Genomic DNA, 12,715 nt, shown 5'->3' on the forward strand with positions numbered 1-12,715 from the left:
AAACATGTTTTATTTAATGTGTATGAGTATTTGCCTGCATGTATGTGTGCACCGCATGTGTGCGGTGCCTGCAGAGGCCAGAAGAGGGCATCAGATCCTCTAGAGCTAGAATACAGATGATTATGAACCTTCATGTAGGTGCTAGGAACCAAATCTAAGTCCTCTGCAGGAGCAGCCAGTGCTCTTAACCACTGAGCTGTCTCTGCAGTCCCTAAAACTCCATCTTTTGACCCTAGGTTTATGCCTTTGTGTTAATCCCAAAGATTCAGTGATAGACTCAAATCATCATGACCAAATTAATTAAAGCAAGCTTTCTTATTTGTGTGCAAGGGCTGCCTCCCCCTAAGGCGTGGTTCAGGAGGTCAGCATTGGATGTGAGGAAGATAAGGTTTTTATAGCTCGGGGATAGGGGTGTCATCCAAATGTGTGTGGGGGGTGGTTGTCAGGCAAATAGGTGGGGTTACAGGAGCAAAACATAACCAGGTAGTCATAACAACAAATGGCTTTAATAACCTTTGAAATAAAGGCAGGGTTGCCATTTCCTGGAATAGGCGGTATGGAACCATTTGTAGTTAAAGTTACAGCTGTAGCATATACTTGAGAAAAACATTTAATAATAAATAGGAATGAACCTAGTTTGTCTTCACTATAAGATAGCTTTCAAGCCTAAGATGGAGGCAGGCCGGTCAATGACCTACTCGCAGCTTTTCAGCTCAGGAAGCATGCTGTGTGCAGAGCATGGGACAGTCAAGATAAAGTACTGCTTGGGAGACATGGTGCTCTTGGGCATGTTAGGGATTTCCTTTGCTTGCAGATAGCCAGACTGGAGGCTGTACCTGGGTCTTCCCTAGGACAGCCACTCATAATGGAGTAACCTAAGAGGAGGCTCATCAGGGATCAGGATGATTGTCCCAAGATCCTAGTGGGAAGCCACCCTGAAACTGATGCAGCACAAAGAAGCAGGGACTAGACCAAAGTGGGTGGGGAAATGAGATGATATTGATAGGTCCCACAGCTGGCAGGAATGAGTGTGACCCAGCATGCCTCCCATGGTCTGGATTGGTCTCTGCTACCCTTCTTGCAGGCATACCGATTGACTGCAGTTTGGAGAGCTGGGGTGGGAGCACCAGCTTGGCAGAGCCCACAGGCTTAGCAGGCTAGATCGGGCAGGCAAACCATGGTGGGGGAGTGAGTTAAATGTTCATTGAGAGATGCTGGCAGCATGCTAGGTCATGTGGTAAAATGCATGGAGCTGCTGGGCACGCTGGCTGCTGGATGCTGAATTTTCCTTTGCTCGATCATATGGAAGCACGTCCTTGCAGTGGCTTGTAATTTTCCAGCTGAATGATTTCAGGGTGGGCCCTCTTTGGAATGTAATTACCCGTGTGCTGGAAGCTCTACTGAAGTCCTTGCTCAGAGGAATGGACAATGCCAGAAATTGTGACAGTCACCACAGGGCTCATTACCTGCAGCCCGCAGTTGTCTTGAATGTAATGTGATGGCATTTTTATGTCCCCAAGGCCTAGGAATTGGGAGGGACTGGTCCCAAATGAAATAGTGTCCTGCTGCCACTCATGAAGGAGGAAATGAGTCTTGTTCACTGGATACCACAAGACCCTGACTTCAATAGCCCTAACCCATTTTCTGTGCGGCTTTTTAGTGAAGGTCCAAGCCAGAGACAGAAGACCTGACTGTGGATTCATTGTGTGCTAGAAGTGGATGTTTTAAGCAATGATAACTGAGTCCTAAGGGGAGATTGTGAATTGGAGCTGCTTAAAAGTGGCCTTTTCAAAGATGGGCCCAGTGCAGGAACATAACATGTGGCTATCTAGAGCAAAGGGCTGAAAAAGGCTTCTAGGTTGTCTGGGTTTGGTAGGAAAGGGAGCTGTGGTTGCCTAGTGATGCCTTGTCTGGGTTTAAGAGGCTGTGAGTGACTAGTGATGTCTGCTCTGAGTTCAAGATACAGTTAGTGATTTGTGCTCTGGTAGCTCAAGTGTCACATCTCAGTAGTGTAGCTATTTTCTAGATTTCCCAAGTTCCTAAAGCTGTGCTAGGGGCTTTCTCCAATGTTCTCTCCTTTGTCCCCAGAGGCAGAAACTCTGGAAATAAGTAATAATTCTGTTTCCACAGGAAAATGTTCATGAAACGATGTGAAGGAATTGGAAGCAGGGGCCAAAAATGAAACACACAACATAATTATAATTAATTACATGGTGATTTCTACTTACGGCTATGTAATTGAATCATAAAAATTATAAACATATATATCAAGGAAGAAACTAGAAGAAAGTAGACCTTGATGCTCACAGTGGGTAGATTTCTTTTCTTTATGCTTGTCTCTATTTTCTGCAATGACCCACATTCCTTTTTCAAGCATACATAAATTAAGTATGAGTGGGTGTGTGCATTTTAAAAACATATCACATATTTGGGGATTTGATGGCATGCTTTTTTTTACTTCCTAAATTCATCGGAGACATTAATCACTCCTCCTGACTTAAATTTGGAATAGCTGTTAAGGGCTGCTCCAAACTTCTGGTTTATCTGGGGCTGAGAGATTTGGACAACAGCTTCTGCCATCGCCTCCTTCAGTTCTAATGCCTTGATCTTAGAGAGTGAGCAAAAGGTGAGGGTTCACTGGACATCCAAAGGCATCTGCTGTGGTTTGAATAATGTCCCCCAGAGAAGGGAAGGCTTCCTGTGCCATTCTCAGCCCCCTCTGTGGGAACTGCTGGGGGTTGGTGAGAGGTCTTCTGAGCTGAGGGTATGCGCTTGAAGTGGGATTTCAGGACTCTTGCTCTCCCTTTTTCTCTTTGTACCATGGCCATGAGGTAAACAAGTGTCTTTGCTCGATTTTGCCTTCTGCGCATGATGTGTTGTCACTGGCTGAAAGCAGTGGGGCCCACAATCTGCAGACGGGTACCTCCAAAATGGTGAGCCAAAATGAAAGTTGATTACCACTGTCATTTGTTACAGTACCAGGAGGCTTACTCAACACCAAAGCCTCAAAGAGGGGCACTGGGCTGAAGAAGTGCAGTGTTTGCTTATGAAATGATCTCCTTTGAAGACACTAAGAAACTTCCCAGTAACTTCCAGCACAGCTCAGGAGGCATGGCTCCCGTGGACTAGGAGCATGCTGTCAGAGAGCAGGGGAAGACACCTGACATCTCAGGGACCCCATGGTCCTTAGTCTGTTTCCTGTGGCTGTGGCGGAAGGAGGTTTGTTTCAGCTCATAGCTGCAGGGATCCGGGAGCACAGTACTGACATCTCCTTGGCACTGTGGCCCAGAGGAATTATGGCTCCTCTGGAGTTTTAGGGGGTCAAACTTTATTTAAAGTATATCCAAGCATATGGAATTCCTAATGGGGAAATGAACTGTGCCCATGGAGGTCCTACCCAAGTAGCTGGTATATACGTAAGCATTTAACACAGTATCATTTTAAACTGGAATTGTATTTTTTTTATAATATACATACATACATACATACATACATACATACATACACACACATACACACACACACACCTGGATTTTCAGTGTTTTAATAATTGTGGTTTATTAAGAGCCAAGGCACTTGCATTTTTTATCACCCCCTTGGTGCCACCATGCCTAGCCTGGTTGCCCTGTGCCTCCCCAGACACCACAGGTGCAGATGGAGGCTTAGGTAGCACTGAGGGCAGCTGGCACTGAGGTCAGGTGGAGGTCACCTGGCACACTGATTGTTTGTTTCTTAGGTGGGAGCCACCAGAGCTAGTGTGTTGCAGAGTCCCACCTGGCTCACATCACAGCCCACACAAGGGTCTAAAGCCAGGCTGACAGGTATAGATTTCTCTGGAGAGAAAACTAGATGCATAGATGGGGATTTAGTGAGTGGCTTCCAGGGCCTGATATAGCAAGGCCAAGGGGCACATGTTCTTCTTTGCCGTTGACAAAACAAAACAAAACAAAACAGTTGCAGCATAGAGAATTTCTCCAAAAAGGGAGGAAGGAGACTCTACTAGTCTCCAGAGTTTAAGTTGACCCAAGTAGGTAAGTGTCCTGGTCTTAAGAGGGGTCTTCAATGATGTCATTCATCAGACTAGCATCCATCAAGGCACCTCATTCAAGTTCCAGAACACCCCTTGCTGCATATAGAAATAATCAAGAGAGGCCCAGGAGCTTCCAGTATCATCACAAAGCCAGCCACCTGAGGCCACGTGGAATCACAGGGAATGTGAACTGTAGCTGGTTGGCAGATCATCGTGGAGGCTACAGCTTCTTCTAGAGTATTGGACAAAGTGGGAAGGGGGTGGAGAGGAAGCAGGCATTCTTAGGACTCTAGCACCATGGATAGACTCTTCTAGAATTTCAATGATTCCAAGGAAGTTCATGGTCATCGGTTCAGCCCAGAAGGCAGTGCGCACGTCAGCTTCCCCTTGCCTTTTCTTTCTGGGAGCACTTTGGTGGGGACAATGTGTACACATCTCAGGGAGAAGGGAGCTTCATTAGGTGCTAGGCCATGCACTTGCTGAACACTTTTGGTAGATGGCTGGAGGTACACATGGACCTCAGCTGCACTCCCCAGTGGAGAAGAGACAGCCTCACACAGCTGTGTCTGGGAACCTTAAGGTCATTATCAATGCAGATGTAGGTAGGGGGGCAATGTATATGGCCAGCAGGATGCCACCTGCTAGCACCAATGTCAGGATGATTGTTCAGTGTCTTCCTTAATGACCTTTGCTGACTTCCCTGCCTTGGACCCTCCTCAGCCTTCTGTTTCAGTGTTTGATGACGGGGATATTAGAGGCAGAATCCATGAGGCCAGGCTGCTGTGGGGTTCAAGTGCTCTGATTTGAAAGTGTATTAAGTGGTGGAATGCTTTCAGAAAACTGGCTGTGGTTCTGCTATCGCTGCAATCTTGTTTTCTTCTTGAAAAACGCCTCCTTTTTTTTTTAGTAAGAAATGAAGGTTGGGTTTCAATCAGATGATTCATGTAATTCCTGTCATGTTTGCAAAATCTCAGGCCTCCCTGCCAGCCCTTAAGGCCTCTGCCTTTCTTTGTTCCAGCCCCCATTGCTGCACAGCTCCACACTTGCCTTGAAGCTGCAATGCCTGTGGTCCCCAGTTGCTCACTTTTTCTGTTTAGTTTCTCTATAGATGTGTTTGTCTGTGTGGTAAATAGGGTCATCTATAGGTGACAGGAGCCATTTTGGGCAGATGGGCAGAAGGGGATTGGGTGCTTTTTTTGGATCGTTGAGTAGATAGCAGGAGAGGCCTCCAGGATACTAAGGGTGCTCTGAGAGTTCATTCCATCCATCCATCCATCCATCCATCCATCCATCCATCCATCCACCCTTCTGTCCATCTGTTCATCTATGTAGCTATCCTCCCTTCATCCTTCCTTTCAACTGCCCTTCTGCTCATATCTGGTCATCCATCCATCTGTCCACCCATCCATCTCTCCATCCACCCACACAACATTTATGGTTCAGAGGCTGTACTTCTGGGCATGGGATACCAAGATGAATCTGTAGTGGTCTTTCTCCTCAAGGAACAAGGGGTCTGCTTATACCAGGTCCTGACAGATGCTGGGTGAACCAAATAAAGAGAGGTTCTAGGGCCTCTGGAGAGAGTGATCAGCTAGTGTGGGAAGCTGATGAGGACTTTGGTGTTCATAGGGTTGGAGGTCAGCTCACAGCAGGTTGGAGGGCATAGATAGAGCTGGTGTACTGAAGAACCAATGTATATCTTGTGTAGTTGGAGGACAGGGTGGGAGAGGGGAGAGCAGGGATAGGAGGCCAGAGGAGTGGTCAGGCTGGAAGGGGAGGGGTTTGTAGCCTGACCCGGTCACCCACCATGACATGACCGTATGTATGGTATCTTCTTTCTATTCTTTTACATGGTGGTCAGAAGGGCAGACTTGCAAGCCTCTCTGGGTTCAAAGCCTATTGACTGTGTGAGCTCAGGCAAGCTGGTTAGACCTCTGAACCCCACTTCCCTCATCTATAGAATAGAGATCAAAACCTTATGTGGTTTGTTTGAAGGTTCAATGAATTAACTTGTAATTCTTAGATCAGCACCCAGCCAGACAAGCGGCAACCATCAGCATGGCTGTTTTAGCGACCCATCCCTCAGCTCTAACCTTCATGCTGGGCTCTTCCTCACAGCTCCGCAATCAGTGGTCACACAACCCAGTGAGATCGGCTTTACTGATCCATATAGCAGAGGACAAGTTTATTTCTATTTCCTCTAGATTATGTGGTTCTTGGCAGGTGCTGACCTGCCCTTATTGCCTGCCCTGTTCCTACTGGGAAGCCCTGCCAGAGGCAGGGAGGAGCCCAGACCTCCTGGAGCCACAAGGAGGGGATCAGAGTTAAACTTGGGTTTCAAACGAGCCCAGAAGGGCTCCAGCTAATTCTCACAGTCCCACCTGAGGACCAGCAGATGCATCTCTTACATGTTCTACAGCCATAGGATTGGGCGGCCACAGTTTAGGAGGTGAAGCAAGCATTTAAGTGAGTGGGGTTCTAGGGAACACACAAGAGAGGGAGAGCACACACCACCCCCCCTCAGGGGAAGCCTGGGTGTGTGTGTGGGCCCTGTGGCTGCTATCCACTGGTGTCTGTACTTCCCCAGCCCGAGTGGCTCTCACGGGTAGGAATGGGTGCTGTGTCCCTCCGCCTGCACAATCGCCCCTATAGATGCCGGGGCCTCTGCCCTGATACATGAGCAGAGCATCTCTTCCAGCCTCCTGTTTCTCCCCCTTGATGTCCTTCTGGAGCACATTTATGAGCAGGAGGGAGCCAAGTCTCCCACCTAGTGAGGGCATCAGGCCTCACTCTGCAGACAGGCAGAGCGAGTGAAGCAGAGCCCACCAAGTCCAAAGTCCTGTGGGGAACAAAGCAGGGGTCCTGGTCCTCTCTGCCCTGGGCTGTGTCCCTAGGTGGCTGTGGTTGCTGCCTTGCCTTCCTATCTCCTCAGGGGTCTTGCTCAGTCTCCAAGAGCAGGTGGCCAGTGGGGGGGGGGGGTACGAATGTGACAGGTAGTCACAGGTTGCTTCACTTACCACACAGGAGGGAGCCAAGTCTCCCCAACTAGGCGAGGCAGAAGAGACACTTCAAAGGCAGAGGGTACGCAGCCTTTGGGTACACTTCTGGGCCTGTCTTAATTAGGGTTACTACTGCTGTGACAAAACACCATGATCAAAAGCAAGTTGGAGAGAAAAGGGTTTATAAAGACAGACATACACCCTGAATCACACAGTCCATTGAGGGAAGCCCAGGCAGGAACTCCCAGTGGGTGGGACCTGGAAAGAGGAGCTGAAGCAGAAACCTTGGAGAAGTGCTGCTTACTGGCTTGCTCATCATGGCTGCCTCAGCCTGCCTTATTAACCTAGGACAACCAGCCTGGGGTGGCACCACCCACAATGGTCTGGGTCCTTTCACATCACTAAGAAAATGCCCTAAAGGCTTGCCTACATCTAGCTCTTATGGAGGCAATTTCTCAATCGAGGTTCTCTCCCCTCAGATGACCATAGCCTGCATTAAGTTGACAAAAAGCTACAACTAGTCAGCTCAGGGTCTTTATCTCCTTCCATCTCAAAAATTTTGTCATTCCCATTTCACAGGTGTATAAGTCAAGGTCTGTGGAGGTCTAGGAATATGCTGTGGAGAGCACTGAACTTGAACCTAGGCTTCCATGCTACATATGGGCTGCACATCTACATTTCATTTTCTGGCAGTGCCATCTGAAGTGTGCGGTGGTGGGCTCATCTCTACCTCACAAGCCGACAAACTGAGGCTCAGCAAAACTAGACCACTTGAACTGTCAGGAAAGGGCAAGTTCATTTTGCTTGGGAAGAAGAGCCTTGCCCCCCAGTGAGGGCTCACTCAGTCTGAAAAGCTTTGAGCCTCTGGCTCCTTTATCTCAGGTTCCAATGGTTTCCAGGGTGGCCCCTCCTCTCAGGGCTGGGTGCCAGGCAGGCCATCTGCTTTTGTGGCCAGCTGCCCCTCCCACAGCCACTGCCTTCCCCCTGAACGCCTGGCTCCCGTCTGGCTGCAGCCTTAGGGAAGTTCCAGGGAAAATATCTGTGCAGCCTCTTCTGCAACCTAAATTTTGTTGCTGTGGGTCCTGCCTCGTCTGTACAAACAGCTCTGCTGATGCTCAGCTATGGTCCTTTGTTGAGGATATGGGATGCCAGGGGGGGAGGGATGGCACTGGACAGCTTCCCTTGGCACCTGTTCAGGGCTTGGCTGCATCAGCTCCCTGACAAGCATCCTCCTGGCTCCATGATGCACAGTAGCCCGAGAGCTTAGCACAAAAGTCATATCAGGTCACCACCCTGCTTGATACCATTTCTCCTAGAGAAACTTCTCAGCTCCCCCATGCTGCCCACACCTTGGAGCCCCTCGTTTGCCCATTACCACCACCAAGGAATGCCTGGCTGCTGCTGGGCCTTCTTCCTATGCCTGGATTTGGTGCACCTGTCCCCGTAATCAGGGAGCACTCATCAGCCCTGGGCTTTGCTCCTCAGATACTCTATCCAAGGCCAATTCACCAAGACCAAGTAGGACTCTCTTGCCTGCTCCCACTTTGTGTGCATATGGGTGTCCCCTCTTGCTGAGCAGCTTTCCTGCTAGACTGGGAAGCTGTGTGCAGGCTGGGGCAGCAGTGTGCTTTTATCTCAGAGTCCACAGAGTCTGACTCTAACAAGCTCCCAGCCATACTTCTGGGCCATATTAGCTACCCTGGTGACTGTTGTCTTGTGAGGCAAGAGCCTCTTCCTTTCCCTGTCTATGCTGAGGGTCTGAGCAGTTAGAGGTCTTTCCTAGGGCTGAGAGTGGTTACCAACAACTAAACCTAGTTTAACTATTCTTGGGGAGATGTGATCAAATGTCTAAACAGGGTATCCGCAAGAGGCAGAGTCCAACTTAGAGAGCCAGTGAATTTATGAGGTACAAGAACTTGTGTGAGGAGTTAAAGGCATGTAGGGAACCTTGAAACAACTGCGTCAGCAAAGAGTCTCCCATCCGACCCTGAATGACAACCTCATGGAAAGCTGCATCATGGCACCCCTTCAGTTAATGTCCCGCCTCTACTCTGGCCCTTCCTGAGATCATGTATAGTTGGCGCAGAACTGTATGAAGCTGTGTGGGCGTAGCAGGAAGGTTCTAGGCTCTTAGGTGAAAGTCTGATGACCCTTCTTCCTTCTATGAGAAAATGGTCATAGGCCTGATCTTGTGAGGGTATCTTTCTGGTAATGACAGCTTCTTTGACTTCAGTACTGCACCAGTCTTGTGGGTCCAGAGGGCATGGCTCTGCAGCACTGGGCCTCCCAGCCTCCAGGATAATACTGACTGTATGTCTCAACTTCTCAAGCTCTGTCACAGACTCCTTGAAGCAGAAGTTTAATTCCAATGTTCTGTGAAACCCCAGAGGAGAAGCTTCCAGCTGGCAGTTGCTTCCAGGGGTGACTGTGGATGTGCCCTTAGCAACCCTAAAGCTAAGGTCTGGCCCTTCATTTCAAATGAGCATTCAAAAAGCAGACCATGGACCAGGGGCATACAACCTCAGGGCTTAGTGGGGCATACAGAGAGAGCTCTAGATCAGCTGCAGGTGTGCATGTAGAAGGGCAGTACCCCAGGAAAGCCAGATGGCAGGAGCCACAAGTGCAGCCAGTGGCTAACTTTGAGGCTTCTGCTATGTTGTGCTTTATCCCCCTTTCTAAACCAGAGACTGCCATGACAAAAGAATCCAGGCCAGGTATGCTGGAGGAGTCCTCTTGCAAGGTGTCAGGTCCCTACTCTGCTGCCTTGGACATTGACATCTCAGTTGGGAAGATGACAGCAGAAAGACAGACAGGACCTCTGTGTCCAGAAGTGACTAAGGAGACAAAAGAAAATTAACTTACAGATGCTGGTGACAGGTGCTGGGTGGGGAGTGGGGAGGGCTCTGGATTCAGAGACCTCAGGATAGAGGAAGCTGAGAGGTGAAGACTGGGGGGCAAGCAGGAAGTCTCAGCAGAGAGAGATGGACTGACATGAGGCTTCCCCAGCTAAGCATTTGGTAGCATGCCATGATTGGCGTGTCTGGAAACAGGCAGGAAGCTAAAGGCTCCTGAGTAGTAAAGGAGAGGAGGAAGGTGATGGTGTTTCTGAGGCTTTGTTTTGTTTTGTTTGTTTGTTTTGCCTCAGAGAAGATCTCTAAAGAACTTTAAGCAGGGCAGCCAGACTTAAATTTCACTTAGCCAGACAGACTTAGACCCAGCAAACATAGTTCATGTGTGTGTGCATGAGTGTGTGTTGTGTGTGTGTATGTGTGTGCAGGTATGCATGTATGCATGTTGACATCAAAATGGGGTCCATGCCAGATCTGAAACCTGGAGCTACGAATAGCCCATTTCCTATATCAGAGTAAGGCTGAGCATGCCCACAGGGTGAGTCTGAGCATGCCCACTGGGACTGCACTGGCGGGGGCAGAGAAGTCATCGACCTTGCTCCCATTATGGGCAGCCATGCAATCAGTTTCTTCCCAAGAGGTGACAGCAGTAAGCTCCTGAAGGTTTCATGCCTTTGTGGACAGAGCCATGGGCTCAACCAGCATATACTCTGGGAATGCTATGACTCAGAAGTGGCTGTTCAGTGTCCACGGTGGCTGCATTTTTACCTCTATGGAGTCCCTCAGAGTCTCTGAGCAGCATCTTGACACCATTAACCAGAGCAGGTATTTCTCAGCCGTGAGGAGCCTCTCCAGTTCCAGACCAATCGAGCCCAGTATCTCTGGTGAGGGACCCACATGCCAGTGGTTTCGGATACACCCCCACCCCCTACCCCCGTGATCCTCAGTTACAGCTGAGGTCCGGAGTGGCTGGAGTGACAGGAGTGTGTAGAACAAGTGTAAAAGCCAATGTCACATGTTGACCAGGGAATTGATACTAACACAGGCATGGAAATGGTACCTATACTGTTGTTTTAGACCCCCAAGGGACCCCTCTGAAGCCCTCTGCTGTGGCCCCTGGTAAGGAGCTGAAATATTTTCCAAATCCAGCTTGACCACTTTTCTGTTAGTAACCATGAGTTGAATCACCATAGACTCCCATCGTCCCAAGGATGTGCAACCCTGAGCCATCCCTTGGGAAGTGAAATCCTTGTGAAGATGGAGGACATTAGGGTCTCAGGCACACTCCCCAGCAGCTGAGAGAAATATGGAAGACACTTGTCTGCATACCCCAGGAATGTCAAGCAGGCAGGTATCATTGCCCACTGATGTCCAAGTGAATATAGCAGCTTGCGTATCCATGGGGCACAACAGGTTGGGGAAGTAGGTCTTATGTCTTTAGGAAGAGGCAGGAAACACATATGCCCAAGTTGGTTTTCTCAAAGATGAAAATACAAAGCAGGATGGAACAGCCCCACATTGGCTTGGCTTGGAGGGATTGTGGAAGGAACACAGCTTTTGAGTGGGTTAGTCGCTTATCCAGCTTGTATGTAGGGGCTGGCCCAGGGGGCAGGGCTGGCCCGGGGTGCAAGGCTGGTAGTTCTGCTGGCAGAGAAGCCAGGAAACAAACACATGGCCAATACTGCCACACCCTATGATGAATGATGGGAGCTAGACGGGCAGAAGGGCCTGGAGAGGGCTGGGTGGGTTTTGTATTGAGTGCTGTGGCAATCCGCTGGAGACCTTAAAGCCAGGAGGTGATATATTCTGACTGGTACCTTACTAACCTACTGTGATGCTTAGACACGTAACTCCTCTGAATTCCACTGTCATCTGTAGAGACAGCAACACAGAAAATAACAGCAGAGGATTACAATCCTCTCATACTCAGTTATCAGAGGGCCAGGCAGGCACTAAGGCTGGGTGAAATGGCAGCTGTGGCTGTTATCCTGTCTTTATATGGGAAGAAATGCCTCACTTGAAGGGGACTCTCACTCTCCACTCTGGGTCTTCTGCTTGAAAACTGTATATATTTCAGGATCCAAGTGTCCTGCCCTGTGCTGTCTGTCACCAGAAACAAACAATCCTGGTGAGGGCGCACCCGCTAGGTTGTAGCTCTGTGCCTGACCCTGGCATATAGGTCATTCCCAGTGAATGGGGAGCCTCGTAGGACTGTGCTGAGAGCACATCCAGACAGGGGGCCAGACTGTGTGGGCTCTTTCCCTTCAACTCTGGAAGTGCATTTCAGCACTAGGCCGGGACTGATTGGGTGACACAGGGGGCTGGGGTTTGGGTTCTAACTCATTGCTGGCTTGGTGTGGGCTTTCCTGCCTGCTCCGCAGTCTCATCTGTGGCTTTCCTAACTGTTCCCTTCTTATCCTCCAGGGCCCTCATCTTTGTGTCCCATGGCGCTGGGGAGCACTGTGGCCGCTATGATGAGCTGGCTCAGATGCTGAAGGGGCTGGACATGATGGTATTCGCCCATGATCATGGTGAGTGCCTCTGGTGTGCCACAAAGGCTGGTAGAAAGGCTCCTGCCTGCTCTGCCCTATTTCCCTCTCCCTGTCATTTTGTCTGATTCTGTTCTCTGGGTTAAATTTTTCATGTGGTTATGTAAATGGGACAGTGTGTCTGGGCAGCAGTCACTGTCAATTCAGAGTTTTCACGAAGGCTTGTTGGAAGCTCTGCTGAGAAATCAAAACTGGGCCTGTGTATGCGGGAGCCCACCTGGGCCAAGGAGTCTTATACTACATCTATAAAGTGCCTTCTCTCAAAGTGGACACTGATTCTCTCCCAAA

At 49.4% G+C, this 12,715-nt stretch overlaps 1 protein-coding gene across 4 annotated transcripts in view; it reads left to right on the forward strand.

Moving 5' to 3' along the window:
• The window catches only part of Mgll (monoglyceride lipase), an 883,522-nt gene that overhangs the window by 808,202 nt on the left and 62,605 nt on the right, over positions 1-12,715 (forward strand). For all 4 annotated transcript variants that reach the window (XM_051203379.1, XM_051203377.1, XM_051203376.1 and 1 more), the window contains exon 3: positions 12,303-12,409. In XM_051203379.1, the coding sequence (XP_051059336.1) occupies positions 12,303-12,409 (107 nt within the window). The remainder of the gene's footprint in view (positions 1-12,302; positions 12,410-12,715) is intronic.

This window comes from Phodopus roborovskii, unplaced genomic scaffold (genome assembly GCF_943737965.1).
Source record: "Phodopus roborovskii unplaced genomic scaffold, PHOROB, whole genome shotgun sequence".
NCBI classification, from domain to species: Eukaryota; Metazoa; Chordata; class Mammalia; order Rodentia; family Cricetidae; genus Phodopus; species Phodopus roborovskii.